The following is a 24,875-nucleotide window of genomic DNA, read 5'->3' on the forward strand; positions in this document are numbered from 1 at the left end:
CATGAAGCTATGTCTCTAGCCAACTAATATGTCAATGATTTTGACAAATCATTGCCTGATCAGATACTTGATTTCCGTTCGTGCTTAAAAGAAAATAAACCTTGTAAAAATAAAGAAGATCAACGTGTTCATAATTTGGCAAAGCTCTTTATTTGTAATTTTTATAATTTAAATTCGTCATTTAAATCATCTTGTCAAAATCTGGATTGAACTCAAAACTATTTGAGAAGATACTACTGACTAGAATCCTACCTATAGTAACGGAGGAAGGAATAATTCCAGAACACCAATTTGGGTTCAGAGCAAACCACTACACAATCGAGCAGGTCCATAGAGTGGTCCAAAAAATCAGACAAACTCTGGAAGATAGAGAATACTGCTCTGCAGCCTTCTTAGACATACAACAGGCATTTGACAGAGTCTGGCACAAGGGGTTGCTATATAAGGTCAAAAAAGAGCCCCCACACACTCTATACACAATTATTATATAATCGTATATCGAGGACAGAATATTCCAAGTGAGACAAGGTGAGGCGTTTTCAAAGCTATACAAAATCAGAGTGGGAGTACCACAGGGATCCATTTTGGGACCAATATTATACACGATCTACACAGCAGACATCCCAACACCAAACAAAAATGTCACAGTAGCGACGTACGCCGATGATACAGCATTCCTAACAAGTAGTAGCGACCCCACGCTCGCATCAGAAGTGCTACAGGATCAATTAAATGGCTTCCAAGAGTGGATGAAAAAATGGCGAGTGAAGGCTAGCACTGGCAAATCCGTTCATGTCACATTCACACTTCGACGAGGGAACTGCCCAGTAGTCAGACTGAAAAACGATGAACTGACTGAAAGTACCGCAGCAAAATACCTGGGTTTCACCATTGACAGGAGACTGACATGGAAAGATCACATCAAAAATAAAAGACAGGAACTCACCCAGCGGCTACACAAAATGAACTGGTTGATAGGAAGAAAATCCAGTCTAACATTAGAGAATAAAATTTTAGTATATAAGTCAATCCTAAAGCCAGTCTGGACATATGGTATCCAACTATGGGGAACGAGTAGTAACTCTAACGTGGAAATCTTACAACGATTCCAATGATTCCAAAATAAAGCCCTTAGAATAATAACAAATGCCCCATGGTTTGCGAGAAACACTGAAATTCGTCAACATGTATCTATACCATCAATTAAAACGGAAATAGAAAATTATACAAAAAACTACAAGCGTAGACTCGAAACCCACTCAAACGAGCTGGCAAAAGCTCTTATAAAGTCGAGTAATGGATAAAAAGTTGGCAATTAATGAATTGCCAAATCTTCTGATAAATTAAATTGATATAAAATCTGCTTATGACCGACGGGTCGATTGAAAATAACTTAAAAAAAAAAATTTAAATCATCTTGTTCCTCACGCTTCCGGTAACTGTAGCCACTACGGAGCGCTAGTTCACAAGTTGAAACTTATTAAAAATTACTTAAGGTCAACTACATATGTCACAACATCGTCTTAAAGTATTAGCAATGATTAGTATTAAATTTTAACAAAATAGTCGTGTTTGCCAATGAGTCCAGAAAAAAGTTTTTCTACGTAAAAGAGGTATGAATTATTAATTTGGAAAGTTATTTTGCTGTAAGGAAATAGTATGAATATATGGGGGGGGGGGGGCGCCTTAAAATATTTTGCGGGGGGGCACCTGGAATTCACGCTACGCCACTGGTACTCGATATTTGATCCAATGCAAGTGTTTAATGTTCGACAGTTTTTTGTTGGACGTCATCGCGCAAAACATCTCGCAAAAAATGGATAACCCGAAACAGATGTCGATTGTTTTAAAATCAAAAATTATTACGTTATTCGAAGCAAATCTTTCTATACGTGAAATATCTCGTCGAGTGGGATTTGGAGAGATCCGAGTTCATCGATTTTTGAAAAAATATCGAGAAACTGTTACTCTGGGGAGGAAACCTGGGAACGAAAGATGATGTGTGACAGCCGTATCAAGCTCATAATGCTAGAAAATCCATTCAAAACAGCGGTAGAAATTTCAACAGAGCTTCAAGCATCAGATCATGTGACATTTTCAGAAAAAAAACATTGAGGAAGTGACTTTCGGAGCATGGATATCGGCCACACCACCCTGCCAAAAAGCCGTTTCATCAAATCATCTAAATTGGGTTAAGAACTATAGGCATTGGACTGTCGAAAGGGTTGACTTGGAAAAAAAAAACTTGGAAAAAAAAGGGTTGTAGTTTCTGAAAAATCGAAGTTCAATTTCTTTGGGCAGGATGGGATGTGCATGGTTCGTCGGAAAGTTGGCGAAAGATTCCGCGCGGAATGCATTTCTCCGGTCGTTGCGCTTTAACCCCATTTAATGGTCAGGGATCCTAAACTATATGCGGTAATACACCCTCAAACCATTGAGGGTGTATTACCGCATATAGTTTAGGATCCCTGACCATTATTGAGAGAATAATGAATGCAGAAAAGTACAAAAGTGTGCTTTTAAATCTAGTAATTCAAGATGGGCCGTGGAACAAAGTCACCAGCGAAGGAAGAGAAGCTACAGCGAAGCCATCCTCGGGAGCTGTAGGAGAGAGTTCGAGCCATGGAGACACGAAATAAAAAAATGCAGTTTTCACTGCAACACACAGAATCGGTCATCACATATTCGGTTGTCGAATTGCAGTTATCACTGCAACTCGACTTTGACATTATCGGCGGTGGCCGACAAGAATTCATCGGAATGACGGAAGGAGGTTACGAAACGGGAGGTTTCGTACAAGTGCTGCCGGGAGAGGACAACTTGAGGCGTTGTCAAGGGCAACATCGGAGAGCAGCATCCGGCAATTGCAGAGTCATCCAAAGGGCGACCGGGACGAGGGCAGTTCGCCAATTCGCCGCAAGTAGCAAGAATTAGCGGCTGTAGGTGACGACGATCCACGGGAAAGCATCGTCGTCAGAAGAGGAGCGGAGATCGACTACAACTGAGAGATGTCGATTACAAGCCACTATTCCCTTCAACTGTTTGTTGACGGCAGATGTCAACAAACTGGAAAAAAATTTTAATTGGAAACTATTCGAGTCTAATTGGAAACTAGTTAACCACCTGTTATGTCACAGGTGTCATCTCGCAAAGAGTCGGAAAGTAAACGGATTGAAATGGAATTCAATCGGAACCATGCAACGGCAGAGAGGCACATTTATCAGATTGGATAAATGTTGGTTGGTTAGTCGGCGGAGTCAATCAAGTCACTTTTAGGAGGCACAGCTTCAGAGGGAATGGCAACGGAAGAACGTTCTGGGTGGAACATTGGTCTGCAGCAGGATGCTGGGCCACATGACAGGAAGACGGGGCCACCGCAACAAATTTGGACGTTGGGGAAACTAGGGACTTGGATCAACCACGTGAGGGCATTTGAAACCGAAGAAACGCCAGATCGCGACTTCAACGAGAGAGAGAGAGCGGAACAATTGATATACGTCAACAGCGAAAAAAAAATCTAGTTGGAAACTAGTGGAAACACGAGTACCTGAAAAAAAATACATGAACAGTTGCAGAAGAGTGTTTAGATCATCTCGCAGATGTAACGGGAAAATACATCAGAAAGAAATGGATTTCAGTTGGGTCAATGGAACGGAAAAGAAGCGCATTCAACAAGAGTGGCAGACTGTTGGGTGCACATTTACCAAGATCAATGGAACGGAAAAGAAGCACAACCAGCAGAGTGGCAGACTGAGGTGTGCACATTTTCCAGGGTCAAGGGAACGGAAAAGAAGCACCACCAACAGAGTGGCAGACTGAGGGGTGCACATTTTCCAGGGTCAACCGTCACTTTTGTGAGGATGGTGGCGATTCTTGTGGGACATGGCTTTGGAGCACGTTCTGGGTTGAACGTTGGTCTGCAGCAGGATGCTGGGCCACTTGACAGAGGAACACTGGGCCACCGTAGCAAATTTGGACGATGGTGATAGGAGAAACATGGACCAAGTCACTTTTGTGAGGATGGGAGCGATTCTTGTGGGACATGGCTTTGGAGCACGTTCTGGGTTGAACGTTGGTCTGCAGCAGGGTGCTGGGCCACATGACAGGAATACGGGGCTGCCATAGCAAATTTGGACTTTGATGATACGAGCAACATGGACCAAACACGTGAGAAATTTTGGACCGAAGAGCTAACAAATAATGATTTCCAAATGTAGAACATCGGATGACTAATTTTAGGCGAGTAGAAATGTAATGTAACTGTTTCCATTGTAAAGGTGACGTAAATCGTAGTGCAACGAAATTTTAAATGTTTTTGTTTCCATTGTAAAGATGATGTAAATTGAAGGGTAACGAAATTTTAAATATTTTTGTTTCCATTGTCAAGGTGACGTAAATTGAAGTGTAATGAAAGTTTAATGTAATTGTTTACATTGTAAAGGTGACGTTAATCTAACTGTAACAGAATTTAAATTGTAAAGGTAACGTTAATGTAACGGTAATAGATTTTAAATGTCATTGTTTCCATTGTAACTGTAAAGATAACGGCTGTAATTGTAAATGTAACTGTGACTGATATCAGAGATAAATGTAATTACTGTAGATTTCTCAGTTAGGATTTGTTGGTCAATCGGGACGATTTGACGTAAGAGGGAGGCAATGTTACGTACGCCGCGGATTGAGCGAATTGCACTTAGACCAACGGATATCTGTTATCGGATTAACTAGGTGCATGCACTTACTTCCAAAGATTATATCTGGACTCTAAGTGCATTTAGGCTAAACAATGACCGTTATTAGTTATTTCTCGGAATCGGTACGGGGAGACCCAATGTCATGGAAATACATATCCGAATACGTGACTATTCAACAGGTAAACAGATGAGGCGTCCTGAGAGATCTACCCTTTATAAGGCGGTACGTAGGCGATATCATGTCATTCTGGACTGAGCAGGGACAGTGCGTGTAACTCCTTAATCATCAATAAATGCTGTGAAACGACTGTTGGCCTTTTACTTGGATCCTCCACCCACCCCTACGCAAAAATATAAATATAAATATATATATATATATATATATATATATATATATATATATATATATATATATATATATATATATATATATATATATATATATATATTTTAATTAATAATTTCTTGTTCTTCAGCCTCTCAAAAAATAACGATTTATGTAATGAAAATCCTGCAATGTTTGTAATTAATTGTCTAGGAAAGCGCATTGGGATCTACCTGTTAGGCCTTCCTGGTATATATATATATGTAACAAATAAAATAAAATAAAACAAATACATACATGTAGTATGACATTCATATATGTAGTAATAAGTATAACAGTATAAATCTTAATCAGCTTTATTTCTTATGTGTATTCTGTATTCTGCTGTGTGTAGTACACTGGATAAAATATTAAGAAAAAAATAATATTGTGTGTTGGCGGTTCAATATTGTACAAATAAGTCAAAACTCAGGTTCTAAACAAATAGTAATTATAAGGAATGTGTAAGTAAAGGATAAAAGAAAAGATTCAATTTAATATATAAGTATAGTATATATATATATATATATATATATATTGATAAATATATATATATATAAATATATATATATAAATTTATTATCAATAATCATACAGTAATCTTGAAAATGACAAAATGCCTTAAATCATAATATTATTTAGTGCTTTGAATTTATAATCGCTTTTTAATAATATATATTAATTATATGTATATATTTTATTTAATGATTAACAATTTCCGTTACGCTTGCGTGCATTTCCAACCTTGATCAAGAGTTGATAAGGAGAAGTCTTGCATGATTTCAATACGGTACTTGGATCTGGATGGGTGGTGTACAAGTTAGAACCACGTGGAACATGAGCTCCTCCTACATTGGAATAACCGTCATATCCACCAACAGCTCCAGAATCACCCAAAATATCACCTCCGTATACTGCACCTGGGGCATAATATCCTCTGGGTGCTTCAGCAGAGTAACTTGCAGACCCAAGTGGGCTAAGTCCCAATCTACGTGGACGAGACAATCCTCTTCGGCCTTCAACGGAATAACTGGCTGAACCAACAATTCCTCTTGGTCCAAGTCCTAAACGACGTGGTCCATAACCTAATGGTCCCAAACCATCGATAATTCCAGAGTCACCCAAACCAGACAATGGTCCGCGCCTTCTCCATGGTCCTTCAGCGGAAACTGAGACGGATCTAGAGTAAGCAACGATTGGTCGTCTGTAAATTGGACGTCTTTCACGGGAAACGGAGGCGGATGCGCTGTATCTGGTGATAATAGTTGGCGTTTGGATAGTTTCGTACGAAACAGAAGCCGATTTTCTAACAGTTGGTCTGCTAACAATAATTGGTCTTCTGTAAACTGGTCGTTCGACTGATTTAGATACGGATTTGTGGACTTTAGTGATAATAGTTGGAGTTTGGATACGTTCATAAGAAACTGAGACAGATTTAGATACCTTTGGTCGGCTAATAACGACTGGTCGTCTGTAAATTGGTCGTTCGATAGATTTCGAAACAGATTTGTGGTATTTGGTGATAATTGTTGGGGTTTGGATAGTTTCGTATGAAACAGAAGCAGATTTAGAAACCTTTGGTCGGCTTATAATGACTGGCCGTCTGTAAACAGGTCTTTCACGTGAAACTGATGCAGATGCACTGTATCTGGTAATAATAGTTGGAGTTTGGATGCGTTCGTATGAGACGGAAGCAGATTTGGAAACCTTGCCGCGTGGACGTCTCAATCCTCCGTATGTTCCCCATGGGCCATAACCATCAACAATTCCAGAGTCCCCATACACACCATCTGGGTAGTAAGCATCGTCTGGGCCGATGACACCTCCTGGTCCATAGACACCTTCTGGTCCATATACACCTCCTGGTCCATAAACTCCTCGTGGTCCTTCATCTGAGTAGCTAGCTGATCCTCTTGGTCTGCGTCCGCGACCCCATCCTCGTGGTCCAAGACCTAATGGTCCCAAACCATCAACAATTCCAGAGTCGCCGTATACACCACCTGGGTAGTACGAACCGTCTGGGCCGATGACACTTCCTGGTCCATAGACACCGTCTGGTCCCAATACACCTCCTGGCCCATAAACTCCTCGTGGTCCTTCAACTGAGTAGCTGGCTGATCCTCTTGGTCTGCGTCCGCGACCCCATCCTCGTGGTCCAAGACCTAATGGTCCCAAACCATCGACAATTCCAGAGTCACCATATACACCACCTGGATAGTATGAACCATCTGGACCAACGACACCTCCTGGTCCATAGACACCGTCAGGTCCCCATGCACCTCCTGGTCCGTAGTATCCGCGTGGTCCTTCAGATGAGTAGCTGGCTGATCCTCTTGGTCTGCGTCCGAGTCCCAATCCGCGTGATCCAAGTCCTAGTGGTCCCAAACCACCGACAATTCCAGAGTCACCCAATCCGGTGATTCCAGACAATGGACCGCGCCTTCTCCATGGTCCTTCATTGGAAACTGATACGGATCGTGAGTAAGCAACGATTGGTCGTCTGTAAATTGGACGTCTTTCGCGAGATACTGATGCGGATGCACTGTATCTGGTGATGATGGTTGGGGTTTGGATACGTTCATATGAGACAGAGGCAGATTTGGAAACCTTGCCGCGTGGATGTCTCAATCCTCCGTATGTTCCCCATGGGCCATAACCATCAACAATTCCGGAGTCACCATATACACCATCTGGGTAGTATGAACCATCTGGACCAACGACACCTCCTGGTCCATAGACACCGTCAGGTCCCCATACACCTCCTGGTCCGTAGTATCCACCTGGTCCTTCAGATGAGTAGCTGGCTGATCCTCTTGGTCTGCGTCCGAGTCCCAATCCGCGTGGTCCAAGTCCTAGAGGTCCCAAACCACCGACAATTCCAGAGTCACCCAATCCGGTGATTCCAGACAATGGACCGCGCCTTCTCCATGGTCCTTCAGTGGAAACTGATACGGATCGTGAGTAAGCAACGATTGGTCGTCTGTAAATTGGACGTCTTTCGCGAGATACTGATGCGGATGCACTGTATCTGGTGATAATGGTTGGGGTTTGGATGGTTTCGTATGAAACGGAAGCTGATTTCTTAACAGTTGGTCTGCTTACGATGACTGGTCGTCGGTAAACTGGTCTTTCACGGGAAACTGATGCGGATGCACTGTATCTGGTGATGATGGTTGGGGTTTGGATACGTTCGTATGAGACAGAGGCAGATTTGGAAACCTTGCCGCGTGGACGTCTCAATCCTCCGTATGTTCCCCATGGGCCATAACCATCGATAATTCCGGAGTCACCATATACATCACCTGGGTAGTATGAACCGTCTGGACCAACGACACCTCCTGGTCCATAGACACCGTCCGGTCCCCATGCACCTCCTGGTCCGTAGTAACCTCGTGGTCCTTCTGATGAGTAGCTGGCAGATCCTCTTGGTCTTCGTCCGTGTCCCAATCCATGTGGACCTAGTCCAACTGATCCCAAAACGTCATCGACTAATCCGGCTGGTCCATGTCCATGTGGTCCAAGACCATGTGGTCCGAGTCCATGTGGTCCGAGTCCATGTGGACCTAGTCCAACTGATCCCAAAACATCATCGACCAAGCCTTGTGGTCCTCGTCCGTGACGTCCGAGTCCGTGTGGTCCCAAACCACCGATAATTCCAGAGTCACCCAAAGATCCAACACCACACGATGGTCCGCGCCTTCTCCATGGTCCTTCAGCGGAAACTGAGACGGATCTAGAGTAAGCAACGATTGGTCGTCTGTAAATTGGACGTCTTTCACGTGATACTGATGCGGATGCACTGTATCTGGTGATGATGGTTGGGGTTTGGATGGTTTCGTATGAAACGGAAGCTGATTTCTTAACAGTTGGTCTGCTTACGATGACTGGTCGTCTGTAAACTGGTCTTTCACGGGATACTGATGCGGATGCACTGTATCTGGTGATGATGGTTGGGGTTTGGATACGTTCATATGAGACAGAGGCAGATTTGGAAACCTTGCCGCGTGGACGTCTCAACCCTCCGTATGTTCCCCATGGGCCATAACCATCAACAATTCCAGAGTCACCATATACACCATCTGGGTAGTATGAACCATCTTGATCAACGATACCTCCTGGTCCATAAACACCGCCAGGTCCCCATTCACCTCCTGGTCCGTAGTATCCGCGTGGTCCTTCAGATGAGTAGCTGGCAGATCCTCTTGGTCTACGTCCGCGACCCCATCCTCGTGGTCCAAGTCCTAATGGTCCCAAACCATCGACAATTCCAGAGTCACCGTATACACCACCTGGGTAGTATGAACCGTCTGAGCCGATGACACCTCCTGGTCCATAGACACCGTCTGGTCCCAATACACCTCCTGGTCCATAAACTCCTCGTGGTCCTTCAACTGAGTAGCTGGCTGATCCTCTTGGTCTGCGTCCGCGACCCCATCCTCGTGGTCCAAGACCTAATGGTCCCAAACCATCGACAATTCCAGAGTCACCATATACACCACCTGGATAGTATGAACCATCTGGACCAACGACACCTCCTGGTCCATAGACACCGTCAGGTCCCCATGCACCTCCTGGTCCGTAGTATCCGCGTGGTCCTTCAGATGAGTAGCTGGCTGATCCTCTTGGTCTGCGTCCGAGTCCCAATCCGCGTGTTCCAAGTCCTAGTGGTCCCAAACCACCGACAATTCCAGAGTCACCCAATCCGGTGATTCCAGACAATGGACCGCGCCTTCTCCATGGTCCTTCATTGGAAACTGATACGGATCGTGAGTAAGCAACGATTGGTCGTCTGTAAATTGGACGTCTTTCGCGAGATACTGATGCGGATGCACTGTATCTGGTGATGATGGTTGGGGTTTGGATACGTTCATATGAGACAGAGGCAGATTTGGAAACCTTGCCGCGTGGATGTCTCAATCCTCCGTATGTTCCCCATGGGCCATAACCATCAACAATTCCGGAGTCACCATATACACCATCTGGGTAGTATGAACCATCTGGACCAACGACACCTCCTGGTCCATAGACACCGTCAGGTCCCCATACACCTCCTGGTCCGTAGTATCCACCTGGTCCTTCAGATGAGTAGCTGGCTGATCCTCTTGGTCTGCGTCCGAGTCCCAATCCACGTGGTCCAAGTCCTAGAGGTCCCAAACCACCGACAATTCCAGAGTCACCCAATCCGGTGATTCCAGACAATGGACCGCGCCTTCTCCATGGTCCTTCAGTGGAAACTGATACGGATCGTGAGTAAGCAACGATTGGTCGTCTGTAAATTGGACGTCTTTCGCGAGATACTGATGCAGATGCACTGTATCTGGTGATAATGGTTGGGGTTTGGATGGTTTCGTATGAAACGGAAGCTGATTTCTTAACAGTTGGTCTGCTAACGATGACTGGTCGTCGGTAAACTGGTCTTTCACGGGAAACTGATGCGGATGCACTGTATCTGGTGATGATGGTTGGGGTTTGGATACGTTCGTATGAGACAGAGGCAGATTTGGAAACCTTGCCGCGTGGACGTCTCAATCCTCCGTATGTTCCCCATGGGCCATAACCATCGACAATTCCGGAGTCACCATATACATCACCTGGGTAGTATGAACCGTCTGGACCAACGACACCTCCTGGTCCATAGACACCGTCCGGTCCCCATGCACCTCCTGGTCCGTAGTAACCTCGTGGTCCTTCTGATGAGTAGCTGGCAGATCCTCTTGGTCTTCGTCCGTGTCCCAATCCATGTGGACCTAGTCCAACTGATCCCAAAACGTCATCGACTAATCCGGCTGGTCCATGTCCATGTGGTCCAAGACCATGTGGTCCGAGTCCATGTGGTCCGAGTCCATGTGCTCCGAGTCCATGTGGACCTAGTCCAACTGATCCCAAAACATCATCGACCAAGCCTTGTGGTCCTCGTCCGTGACGTCCGAGTCCGTGTGGTCCCAAACCACCGATAATTCCAGAGTCACCCAAAGATCCAACACCACACGATGGTCCGCGCCTTCTCCATGGTCCTTCAGCGGAAACTGAGACGGATCTAGAGTAAGCAACGATTGGTCGTCTGTAAATTGGACGTCTTTCACGTGATACTGATGCGGATGCACTGTATCTGGTGATGATGGTTGGGGTTTGGATGGTTTCGTATGAAACGGAAGCTGATTTCTTAACAGTTGGTCTGCTTACGATGACTGGTCGTCTGTAAACTGGTCTTTCACGGGATACTGATGCGGATGCACTGTATCTGGTGATGATGGTTGGGGTTTGGATACGTTCATATGAGACAGAGGCAGATTTGGAAACCTTGCCGCGTGGACGTCTCAACCCTCCGTATGTTCCCCATGGGCCATAACCATCAACAATTCCTGAGTCACCATATACACCATCTGGGTAGTATGAACCATCTTGATCAACGATACCTCCTGGTCCATAAACACCGTCTGGTCCCCATTCACCTCCTGGTCCGTAGTATCCGCGTGGTCCTTCAGATGAGTAGCTGGCAGATCCTCTTGGTCTACGTCCGCGACCCCATCCTCGTGGTCCAAGTCCTAATGGTCCCAAACCATCGACAATTCCAGAGTCACCGTATACACCACCTGGGTAGTATGAACCGTCTGAGCCGATGACACCTCCTGGTCCATAGACACCGTCTGGTCCCAATACACCTCCTGGCCCATAAACTCCTCGTGGTCCTTCAACTGAGTAGCTGGCTGAACCTCTTGGTCTGCGTCCGCGACCCCATCCTCGTGGTCCAAGCCCTAATGGTCCCAAACCATCGACAATTCCAGAGTCACCATACACACCACCTGGATAGTATGAACCATCTGGACCAACGACACCTCCTGGTCCATAGACACCGTCAGGTCCCCATGCACCTCCTGGTCCGTAGTATCCGCGTGGTCCTTCAGATGAGTAGCTGGCTGATCCTCTTGGTCTGCGTCCGAGTCCCAATCCGCGTGTTCCAAGTCCTAGTGGTCCCAAACCACCGATTATTCCAGAGTCACCCAAAGATCCAATACCAGACAATGGTCCGCGCCTTCTCCATGGTCCTTCAGCGGAAACTGAGACGGATCTAGAGTAAGCAACGATTGGTCGTCTGTAAATTGGACGTCTTTCGCGAGATACTGATGCGGATGCACTGTATCTGGTGATGATGGTTGGGGTTTGGATACGTTCATATGAGACAGAGGCAGATTTGGAAACCTTGCCGCGTGGACGTCTCAATCCTCCGTATGTTCCCCATGGGCCATAACCATCGACAATTCCGGAGTCACCATATACATCACCTGGGTAGTATGAACCATCAGGACCAACGACACCTCCTGGTCCATAGACACCGTCAGGTCCCCATACGTCTCCTGGTCCGTAATAGCCGCGTGGTCCTTCAGATGAGTAGCTGGCAGATCCTCTTGGTCTTCGTCCGTGTCCCAATCCATGTGGACCTAGTCCAACTGATCCCAAAACGTCATCGACTAATCCGGCTGGTCCATGTCCATGTGGTCCAAGACCATGTGGTCCGAGTCCATGTGGTCCGAGTCCGTGTGGTCCGAGTCCGTGTGGTCCCAAACCACCGATAATTCCAGAGTCACCCAAAGATCCAATACCAGACAATGGTCCGCGCCTTCTCCATGGTCCTTCAGCGGAAACTGAGACGGATCTAGAGTAAGCAACGATTGGTCGTCTGTAAATTGGACGTCTTTCGCGAGATACTGATGCGGATGCACTGTATCTGGTGATGATGGTTGGGGTTTGGATACGTTCGTATGAGACAGAGGCAGATTTGGAAACCTTGCCGCGTGGACGTCTCAATCCTCCGTATGTTCCCCATGGGCCATAACCATCGACAATTCCGGAGTCACCATATACATCACCTGGGTAGTATGAACCATCAGGACCAACGACACCTCCTGGTCCATAGACACCGTCAGGTCCCCATGCACCTCCTGGTCCGTAGTATCCGCGTGGTCCTTCAGATGAGTAGCTGGCTGATCCTCTTGGTCTGCGTCCGAGTCCCAATCCGCGTGTTCCAAGTCCTAGTGGTCCCAAACCACCGATTATTCCAGAGTCACCCAAAGATCCAATACCAGACAATGGTCCGCGCCTTCTCCATGGTCCTTCAGCGGAAACTGAGACGGATCTAGAGTAAGCAACGATTGGTCGTCTGTAAATTGGACGTCTTTCGCGAGATACTGATGCGGATGCACTGTATCTGGTGATGATGGTTGGGGTTTGGATACGTTCGTATGAGACAGAGACAGATTTGGAAACCTTGCCGCGTGGACGTCTCAATCCTCCGTATGTTCCCCATGGGCCATAACCATCGACAATTCCGGAGTCACCATATACATCACCTGGGTAGTATGAACCATCAGGACCAACGACACCTCCTGGTCCATAGACACCGTCAGGTCCCCATACACCTCCTGGTCCGTAATAGCCGCGTGGTCCTTCAGATGAGTAGCTGGCAGATCCTCTTGGTCTTCGTCCGTGTCCCAATCCATGTGGACCTAGTCCAACTGATCCCAAAACGTCATCGACTAATCCGGCTGGTCCATGTCCATGTGGTCCAAGACCATGTGGTCCGAGTCCATGTGGTCCGAGTCCGTGTGGTCCGAGTCCGTGTGGTCCCAAACCACCGATAATTCCAGAGTCACCCAAAGATCCAATACCAGACAATGGTCCGCGCCTTCTCCATGGTCCTTCAGCGGAAACTGAGACGGATCTAGAGTAAGCAACGATTGGTCGTCTGTAAATTGGACGTCTTTCGCGAGATACTGATGCGGATGCACTGTATCTGGTGATGATGGTTGGGGTTTGGATACGTTCGTATGAGACAGAGGCAGATTTGGAAACCTTGCCGCGTGGACGTCTCAATCCTCCGTATGTTCCCCATGGGCCATAACCATCGACAATTCCGGAGTCACCATATACATCACCTGGGTAGTATGAACCATCAGGACCAACGACACCTCCTGGTCCATAGACACCGTCAGGTCCCCATACACCTCCTGGTCCGTAATAGCCGCGTGGTCCTTCAGATGAGTAGCTGGCAGATCCTCTTGGTCTTCGTCCGTGTCCCAATCCATGTGGACCTAGTCCAACTGATCCCAAAACGTCATCGATTAATCCGGCTGGTCCATGTCCATGTGGTCCAAGACCATGTGGTCCGAGTCCATGTGGTCCGAGTCCGTGTGGTCCGAGTCCGTGTGGTCCGAGTCCGTGTGGTCCCAAACCACCGATAATTCCAGAGTCACCCAAAGATCCTATACCAGACAATGGTCCGCGCCTTCTCCATGGTCCTTCAGCGGAAACTGAGACGGATCTAGAGTAAGCAACGATTGGTCGTCTGTAAATTGGACGTCTTTCGCGAGATACTGATGCGGATGCACTGTATCTGGTGATGATGGTTGGGGTTTGGATGGTTTCGTATGAAACGGAAGCCGATTTCTTAACAGTTGGTCTGCTTACGATCACTGGTCGCCTGTAAACTGGTCTTTCACGGGATACTGATGCGGATGCACTATATCTGGTGATGATGGTTGGGGTTTGGATACGTTCGTATGAGACGGAGGCAGATTTGGAGACCTTGCCGCGTGGACGTCTCAATCCTCCGTATGTTCCCCATGGGCCATAACCATCGACAATTCCGGAGTCACCATATACATCACCTGGGTAGTATGAACCATCTGGACCAACGACACCTCCTGGTCCATAAACACCGTCAGGTCCCCATACACCTCCTGGTCCGTAATAGCCGCGTGGTCCTTCAGATGAGTAGCTTGCAGATCCTCTTGGTCTTCGTCCGTGTCCCAATCCATGTGGACCTAGTCCAACTGATCCCAAAACGTCATCGACTAATCCGGCTGGTCCATGTCCATGTGGTCCAAGACCATGTGGTCCAAGACCATGTGGTCCGAGTCCGTGTGGTCCGAGTCCGTGTGGTCCCAAACCACCGATAATTCCAGAGTCACCCAAATATCCAATACCAGACAATGGTCCGCGCCTTCTCCATGGTCCTTCAGCGGAAACTGAGACGGATCTAGAGTAAGCAACGATTGGTCGTCTGTAAATTGGACGTCTTTCGCGAGATACTGATGCGGATGCACTGTATCTGGTGATGATGGTTGGGGTTTGGATGGTTTCGTATGAAACGGAAGCCGATTTCTTAACAGTTGGTCTGCTTACGATCACTGGTCGCCTGTAAACTGGTCTTTCACGGGATACTGATGCGGATGCACTATATCTGGTGATGATGGTTGGGGTTTGGATACGTTCGTATGAGACGGAGGCAGATTTGGAGACCTTGCCGCGTGGACGTCTCAATCCTCCGTATGTTCCCCATGGGCCATAACCATCGACAATTCCGGAGTCACCATATACATCACCTGGGTAGTATGAACCATCTGGACCAACGACACCTCCTGGTCCATAAACACCGTCAGGTCCCCATACACCTCCTGGTCCGTAATAGCCGCGTGGTCCTTCAGATGAGTAGCTTGCAGATCCTCTTGGTCTTCGTCCGTGTCCCAATCCATGTGGACCTAGTCCAACTGATCCCAAAACGTCATCGACTAATCCGGCTGGTCCATGTCCATGTGGTCCAAGACCATGTGGTCCAAGACCATGTGGTCCGAGTCCATGTGGTCCGAGTCCGTGTGGTCCGAGTCCGTGTGGTCCGAGTCCGTGTGGTCCCAAACCGCCGATAATTCCAGAGTCACCCAAAGATCCAATACCAGACAATGGTCCGCGCCTTCTCCATGGTCCTTCAGCGGAAACTGAGACGGATCTAGAGTAAGCAACGATTGGTCGTCTGTAAATTGGACGTCTTTCGCGAGATACTGATGCGGATGCACTGTATCTGGTGATGATGGTTGGGGTTTGGATAGTTTCGTATGAAACGGAAGCCGATTTCTTAACAGTTGGTCTGCTTACGATGACTGGTCGCCTGTAAACTGGTCTTTCACGAGATACCGATGCGGATGCACTGTATCTGGTGATGATGGTTGGGGTTTGGATACGTTCGTATGAGACGGAGGCAGATTTGGAAACCTTGCCGCGTGGACGTCTCAATCCTCCGTATGTTCCCCATGGGCCATAACCATCGACAATTCCGGAGTCACCATATACATCACCTGGGTAGTATGAACCATCTGGACCAACGACACCTCCTGGTCCATAAACACCGTCAGGTCCCCATACACCTCCTGGTCCGTAATAGCCGCGTGGTCCTTCAGATGAGTAGCTTGCAGATCCTCTTGGTCTTCGTCCGTGTCCCAATCCATGTGGACCTAGTCCAACTGATCCCAAAACGTCATCGACTAATCCGGCTGGTCCATGTCCATGTGGTCCAAGACCATGTGGTCCAAGACCATGTGGTCCGAGTCCATGTGGTCCGAGTCCGTGTGGTCCGAGTCCGTGTGGTCCGAGTCCGTGTGGTCCCAAACCGCCGATAATTCCAGAGTCACCCAAAGATCCAATACCAGACAATGGTCCGCGCCTTCTCCATGGTCCTTCAGCGGAAACTGAGACGGATCTAGAGTAAGCAACGATTGGTCGTCTGTAAATTGGACGTCTTTCGCGAGATACTGATGCGGATGCACTGTATCTGGTGATGATGGTTGGGGTTTGGATAGTTTCGTATGAAACGGAAGCCGATTTCTTAACAGTTGGTCTGCTTACGATGACTGGTCGCCTGTAAACTGGTCTTTCACGAGATACCGATGCGGATGCACTGTATCTGGTGATGATGGTTGGGGTTTGGATACGTTCGTATGAGACGGAGGCAGATTTGGAAACCTTGCCGCGTGGACGTCTCAATCCTCCGTATGTTCCCCATGGGCCATAACCATCGACAATTCCGGAGTCACCATATACATCACCTGGGTAGTATGAACCGTCTGGACCAACGACACCTCCCGGTCCATAGACACCGTCAGGTCCACATGCACCTCCTGGTCCGTAATAACCTCGTGGTCCTTCTGATGAGAAGCTGGCAGATCCTCTTGGTCGTCGTCCGTGTCCTAATCCACGTGGACCTAGTCCAACTGATCCCAAAACGTCATCGACTAATCCGGCTGGTCCATGTCCATGTGGTCCATGACCATGTGGTCCGAGTCCATGTGGTCCGAGTCCATGTGGTCCAAGTCCGTGTGGTCCCAAACCACCGATAATTCCAGAGTCACCCAAAGATCCAATACCAGACAATGGTCCGCGCCTTCTCCATGGTCCTTCAGCGGAAACTGAGACGGATCTAGAGTAAGCAACGATTGGTCGTCTGTAAATTGGACGTCTTTCGCGAGATACTGATGCGGATGCACTGTATCTGGTGATGATGGTTGGGGTTTGGATACGTTCGTATGAGACAGAGGCAGATTTGGAAACCTTGCCGCGTGGACGTCTCAATCCTCCGTATGTTCCCCATGGGCCATAACCATCGACAATTCCGGAGTCACCATATACATCACCTGGGTAGTATGAACCGTCTGGACCAACGACACCTCCCGGTCCATAGACACCGTCAGGTCCCCATGCACCTCCTGGTCCGTAATAACCTCGTGGTCCTTCTGATGAGTAACTGGCAGATCCTCTTGGTCTTCTTCCGAGTCCCAATCCATGTGGACCTAGTCCAACTGATCCCAAAACGTCATCGACTAATCCGGCTGGTCCATGTCCATGTGGTCCAAGACCATGTGGTCCAAGTCCATGTGGTCCGAGTCCATGTGGTCCAAGTCCATGTGGACCTAGTCCAACTGATCCCAAAACATCATCGACCAAGCCTTGTGGTCCGCGTCCGTGACGTCCGAGTCCATGTGGTCCGAGTCCATGTGGTCCGAGTCCGTGTGGTCCGAGTCCGTGTGGTCCGAGTCCGTGTGGTCCCAACCCGCCGATAATTCCAGAGTCACCCAAAGATCCAATACCAGACAATGGTCCGCGCCTTCTCCATGGTCCTTCAGCGGAAACTGAGACGGATCTAGAGTAAGCAACGAGTGGTCGTCTGTAAATTGGACGTCTTTCGCGAGATACTGATGCGGATGCACTGTATCTGGTGATGATGGTTGGGGTTTGGATGGTTTCGTATGAAACGGAAGCCGATTTCTTAACAGTTGGTCTGCTTACGATGACTGGTCGCCTGTAAACTGGTCTTTCACGGGATACTGATGCGGATGCACTGTATCTGGTGATGATGGTTGGGGTTTGGATACGTTCGTATGAGACAGAGGCAGATTTGGAAACCTTGCCGCGTGGACGTCTCAATCCTCCGTATGTTCCCCATGGGCCATAACCATCCACAATTCCGGAGTCACCATATACATCACCTGGGTAGTATGAACCGTCTGGACCAACGACACCTCCTGGTCCATAGACACCGTCCGGTCCCCATGCACCTCCTGGTCCGTAGTAACCTCGTGGTCCTTCTGATGAGTAGCTGGCAGATCCTATTGGTCTTCGTCCGTGTCCCAATCCATGTGGACCTAGTCCAACTGATCCCAAAACGTCATCGACTAATCCGGCTGGTCCATGTCCATGTGGTCCAAGACCATGTGGTCCGAGTCCATGTGGTCCGAGTCCATGTGGTCCGAGTCCATGTGGACCTAGTCCAACTGATCCCAAAACATCATCGACCAAGCCTTGTGGTCCGTGTCCGTGACGTCCGAGTCCATGTGGTCCGAGTCCATGTGGTCCGAGTCCGTGTGGTCCGAGTCCGTGTGGTCCGAGTCCGTGTGGTCCCAAACCGCCGATAATTCCAGAGTCACCCAAAGATCCAATACCAGACAATGGTCCGCGCCTTCTCCATGGTCCTTCAGCGGAAACTGAGACGGATCTAGAGTATGCAACGATTGGTCGTCTGTAAATTGGACGTCTTTCGCGAGATACTGATGCGGATGCACTGTATCTGGTGATGATGGTTGGGGTTTGGATGGTTTCGTATGAAACGGAAGCTGATTTCTTAACAGTTGGTCTGCTTACGATGACTGGTCGTCTGTAAACCGGTCTTTCACGGGATACTGATGCGGATGCACTGTATCTGGTGATGATGGTTGGGGTTTGGATACGTTCGTATGAGACAGAGGCAGATTTGGAAACCTTGCCGCGTGGACGTCTCAATCCTCCGTATGTTCCCCATGGGCCATAACCATCGACAATTCCGGAGTCACCATATACATCACCTGGGTAGTATGAACCGTCTGGACCAACGACACCTCCTGGTCCGTAGTAACCTCGTGGTCCTTCTGATGAGTGGCTGGCAGATCCTCTTGGTCTTCGTCCGTGTCCCAATCCATGTGGACCTAGTCCAACTGATCCCAAAACGTCATCGACTAATCCGGCTGGTCCATGTCCATGTGGTCCAAGACCATGTGGTCCGAGTCCATGTGTTCCGAGTCCATGTGGTCCGAGTCCATGTGGACCTAGTCCAACTGATCCCAAAACATCATCGACCAATCCTTGTGGTCCGTGTCCGTGATGTCCGAGTCCATGTGGTCCGAGTCCGTGTGGTCCGAGTCCGTGTGGTCCGAGTCCGTGTGGTCCCAAACCGCCGATAATTCCAGAGTCACCCAAAGATCCAATACCAGACAATGGCCCGCGCCTTCTCCATGGTCCTTCAGCGGAAACTGAGACGGATCTAGAGTAAGCAACGATTGGTCGTCTGTAAATTGGACGTCTTTCGCGAGATACTGATGCGGATGCACTGTATCTGGTGATGATGGTTGGGGTTTGGATGGTTTCGTATGAAACGGAAGCTGATTTCTTAACAGTTGGTCTGCTTACGATGACTGGTCGTCTGTAAACTGGTCTTTCACGGGATACTGATGCGGATGCACTGTATCTGGTGATGATGGTTGGGGTTTGGATACGTTCGTATGAGACAGAGGCAGATTTGGAAACCTTGCCGCGTGGACGTCTCAATCCTCCGTATGTTCCCCATGGGCCATAACCATCGACAATTCCGGAGTCACCATATACATCACCTGGGTAGTATGAACCATCTGGACCAACGACACCTCCTGATCCATAGACACCGTCCGGTCCCCATGCACCTCCTGGTCCGTAGTAACCTCGTGGTCCTTCTGATGAGTAGCTGGCAGATCCTCTTGGTCTTCGTCCGTGTCCCAATCCATGTGGACCTAGTCCAACTGATCCCAAAACGTCATCGACTAATCCGGCTGGTCCATGTTCATGTGGTCCAAGACCATGTGGTCCGAGTCCATGTGGTCCGAGTCCATGTGGTCCGAGTCCATGTGGACCTAGTCCAACTGATCCCAAAACATCATCGACCAAGCCTTGTGGTCCGTGTCCGTGACGTCCGAGTCCATGTGGTCCGAGTCCATGTGGTCCGAGTCCGTGTGGTCCGAGTCCGTGTAGTCCGAGTCCGTGTGGTCCGAGTCCGTGTGGTCCCAAACCGCCGATAATTCCAGAGTCACCCAAAGATCCAATACCAGACAATGGTCCGCGCCTTCTCCATGGTCCTTCAGCGGAAACTGAGACGGATCTAGAGTAAGCAACGATTGGTCGTCTGTAAATTGGACGTCTTTCGCGAGATACTGATGCGGATGCACTGTATCTGGTGATGATGGTTGGGGTTTGGATGGTTTCGTATGAAACGGAAGCTGATTTCTTAACAGTTGGTCTGCTAACGATGACTGGTCGTCGGTAAACTGGTCTTTCACGGGAAACTGATGCGGATGCACTGTATCTGGTGATGATGGTTGGGGTTTGGATACGTTCGTATGAGACAGAGGCAGATTTGGAAACCTTGCCGCGTGGACGTCTCAATCCTCCGTATGTTCCCCATGGGCCATAACCATCGACAATTCCGGAGTCACCATATACATCACCTGGGTAGTATGAACCGTCTGGACCAACGACACCTCCTGGTCCGTAGTAACCTCGTGGTCCTTCTGATGAGTGGCTGGCAGATCCTCTTGGTCTTCGTCCGTGTCCCAATCCATGTGGACCTAGTCCAACTGATCCCAAAACGTCATCGACTAATCCGGCTGGTCCATGTCCATGTGGTCCAAGACCATGTGGTCCGAGTCCATGTGTTCCGAGTCCATGTGGTCCGAGTCCATGTGGACCTAGTCCAACTGATCCCAAAACATCATCGACCAATCCTTGTGGTCCGTGTCCGTGATGTCCGAGTCCATGTGGTCCGAGTCCGTGTGGTCCGAGTCCGTGTGGTCCGAGTCCGTGTGGTCCCAAACCGCCGATAATTCCAGAGTCACCCAAAGATCCAATACCAGACAATGGCCCGCGCCTTCTCCATGGTCCTTCAGCGGAAACTGAGACGGATCTAGAGTAAGCAACGATTGGTCGTCTGTAAATTGGACGTCTTTCGCGAGATACTGATGCGGATGCACTGTATCTGGTGATAATGGTTGGGGTTTGGATGGTTTCGTATGAAACGGAAGCCGATTTCTTGACAGTTGGTCTGCTTACGATGACTGGTCGCCTGTAAACTGGTCTTTCACGGGATACTGATGCGGATGCACTGTATCTAGTGATGATGGTTGGGGTTTGGATACGTTCGTATGAGACAGAGGCAGATTTGGAAACCTTGCCGCGTGGACGTCTCAATCCTCCGTATGTTCCCCATGGGCCATAACCATCGACAATTCCGGAGTCACCATATACATCACCTGGGTAGTATGAACCGTCTGGACCAACGACACCTCCTGATCCATAGACACCGTCCGGTCCCCATGCACCTCCTGGTCCGTAGTAACCTCGTGGTCCCTCTGATGAGTAGCTGGCAGATCCTCTTGGTCTTCGTCCGTGTCCCAATCCACGTGGACCTAGTCCAACTGATCCGAAAACGTCATCGACTAATCCGGCTGGTCCATGTCCATGTGGTCCAAGACCATGTGGTCCGAGTCCATGTGGTCCGAGTCCATGTGGTCCGAGTCCATGTGGACCTAGTCCAACTGATCCCAAAACATCATCGACCAAGCCTTGTGGTCCGTGTCCGTGACGTCCGAGTCCATGTGGTCCGAGTCCGTGTGGTCCTCGTCCGTGTGGTCCGAGTCCATGTGGTCCGAGTCCGTGTGGTCCGAGTCCGTGTGGTCCGAGTCCGTGTGGTCCCAAACCGCCGATAATTCCAGAGTCACCCAAAGATCCAATACCAGACAATGGTCCGCGCCTTCTCCATGGTCCTTCAGCGGAAACTGAGACGGATCTAGAGTAAGCAACGATTGGTCGTCTGTAAATTGGACGTCTTTCGCGAGATACTGATGCGGATGCACTGTATCTAGTGATGATGGTTGGGGTTTGGATACGTTCGTATGAAACAGAAGCTGATTTCTTAACAGTTGGTCTGCTTACGATAACTGGTCGTCTGTAAATTGGACGTCTTTCGCGAGACACTGATGCGGATGCACTGTATCTGGTGATGATGGTTGGGGTTTGGATGGTTTCGTATGAAACGGAAGCTGATTTCTTAACAGTTGGTCTGCTTACGATGACTGGTCGTCTGTAAACTGGTCTTTCACGGGATACTGATGCGGATGCACTGTATCTGGTGATGATAGTTGGGGTTTGGATACGTTCGTATGAGACAGAGGCAGATTTGGAAACCTTGCCACGTGGTCGGTTCCATCTTCCGTATGGTCCCCAGCCTCCTAGACCATAAGCTGGCCCTTCAGCGGAGTAACTTCCTGATAATTTAGGTCCACGTCGTCCCAATGGTCCACGTCCAATTGGTCCTAAAACATCATCAACCAATCCTGATCCTCCCAAGCTTCCTAATCCTAGTGGTCCATGTCCATGTGGTCCGTGTCCGTGTGGGCCTAGTCCGTGTGGGCCGAGGCCATGTGGGCCTAGTCCAACTGATCCCAAAACGTCACCGACTAATCCGGCTGGTCCATGTCCATGTGGTCCATGACCATGTGGTCCAAGTCCATGTGGTCCGAGTCCGTGTGGTCCGAGTCCGTGTGGTCCCAAACCACCGATAATTCCAGAGTCACCCAAAGATCCAATACCAGACAATGGTCCGCGCCTTCTCCATGGTCCTTCAGCGGAAACTGAGACGGATCTAGAGTAAGCAACGATTGGTCGTCTGTAAATTGGACGTCTTTCGCGAGATACTGATGCGGATGCACTGTATCTAGTGATGATGGTTGGGGTTTGGATACGTTCGTATGAAACGGAAGCTGATTTCTTAACAGTTGGTCTGCTTACGATGACTGGTCGTCTGTAAACTGGTCGTTCGCGTGATACTGAAGCGGATGCTTTGTATTTGGTGATTATGGTTGGTGTTTGGATACGTTCATAAGAAACTGAAACCGATTTCTTAACCTTTGGTCTGCCAACAACGACTGGTCGTCTGTAGACAATTGGTCGTTCGCGGGAAACTGATGCAGATGCGCTGTATCTTGTGATAATAGCGGGAGTCACAATGCGTTCGTGACTTACTGATCCGTGTCCACGTTTCCTACCACCGGCGACTACAGCACCTCCGGCAGCTGCAGCTCCAGCATGTTTCTTGATGACAGTTTCTTCTTCGAAGATTTTCTCCTTAGCATGGCCCTTTCCTTTGCCATGCTTTGGAATCTCTTGAACAATTGTGATTGTCTTCACAATAGTCTCAGTGCTCTCGTCTTCGTTTGATAACGAGACACTGAAAGATTCGGAGTCATCATCGGTAAGAATTTCTTTTCTAGAAGTAATCTTCTCGATGATTTCCCCTTTGGCGTTCGTTTCGATTACATCGTCGCCTTGCAAAATCCTTTCATGTCTTCCACAATTTGTGCCTAAGTGTCCATGAGATAGAAAGTCTGATAATTTTCCGATAACATTATCGCCGTGTGCGGTTGCTCCTGTAAGTATCTAAACAGAAATGTGTGGTGTGAGTATTGAATCATTGTGGTATTTCTAGTATTATATTATGTTATGCTTTTTAACTTACCTGCAATGAGCAGAATAAGATCAGGAGAATTGCCGCCCTCATGGCGGAGGGTGGAGTATGACTGATGCCAATGCTTCGATCCTTAGCTTATTTATAATAACCGCATTTCGCATTTTAGCTGAAAACAATTTCATTTGTCTCTTCAAACATTTGCGCATATGTTCGATTCGGTTCTGATCAAATACAAATGATTTAGCGATGTTTAATAAATGCCATTTTAAATCAATATTTTTACCGATCAAATACAAATGCTGCCATACATTGTTGAAAACACTTGTACTTCTGTTATATCACCACGAGTTGGCTTGTTTTTTCAACTTCGGTTTTTGCTCACAGACATACATAATATCATTTTACTTAGAAATAAGTAATATTTTTTACATGTTAGATATACCAAATACATTCTAAACTTTACTTCAACCTCTTTTACTCTCGGATAATCGTTTTAAAAAAAAAAATATATATATATATATATATATATATATATATATATATATATATATATATATATATATATTCATTCGTACATTTCTTAATAAAATAAATATATTCATAGCAAATCGATATTTCCACTCTTTTTACATTTATTTTTGTGGTTTTTCTTAAGTGTTTTACATTATTAGTTTTCTAGTTATTAACGATATTGATAAAATTTCTGATTTAATTTTATATAATAATTGGGAACAAAAATATTTTACTAACTTTAAAAGTATTGTAATCATTGACACAATTACTCCTAATATGGCTTGAACACCGTTTTATTAAGCTCTACCAAGCGTTATGTATCTGTGTATGTAGTTCTGCTGGACCACGAATGTGATAAATAAATTCACAATGAAAAACACTCAATAAATTAGAATTGTAATTAAACCTAAATTTCTTATCGTCCAGTTTAATTGTGTTTTACGCAACCAGGCAA

The 24,875-nt window shown here is 47.6% G+C and overlaps 1 protein-coding gene across 1 annotated transcript; it reads right to left on the reverse strand.

Moving 5' to 3' along the window:
- Positions 1-5,614: 5,614 nt before the first annotated feature.
- Positions 5,615-24,039, reverse strand: LOC143911095 (uncharacterized). The gene is made up of 2 exons (XM_077429834.1): positions 23,957-24,039; positions 5,615-23,877 (listed from the first exon to the last, which is right to left on the reverse strand). The coding sequence occupies exons 1-2, from the start codon at positions 23,996-23,998 to the stop codon at positions 5,767-5,769; spliced, it is 18,153 nt and encodes a 6,050-aa protein (XP_077285960.1). The 5' UTR covers positions 23,999-24,039; the 3' UTR covers positions 5,615-5,766.
- Positions 24,040-24,875: the final 836 nt, after the last annotated feature.

Source organism: Arctopsyche grandis, chromosome 4 (genome assembly GCF_051622035.1).
Source record: "Arctopsyche grandis isolate Sample6627 chromosome 4, ASM5162203v2, whole genome shotgun sequence".
Taxonomy (NCBI): Eukaryota; Metazoa; Arthropoda; class Insecta; order Trichoptera; family Hydropsychidae; genus Arctopsyche; species Arctopsyche grandis.

Excerpts from the sequence above, each read along its gene's own strand:
- LOC143911095 (XM_077429834.1), bottom strand. The coding sequence starts at position 23,998 with ATGAGGGCGGCAATTCTCCTGATCTTATTCTGCTCATTGCAG. Across the intron at positions 23,878-23,956 it reads TCTTATTCTGCTCATTGCAG|ATACTTACAGGAGCAACCGC; the intron begins GTAAGTTAAAAA and ends ATTTCTGTTTAG.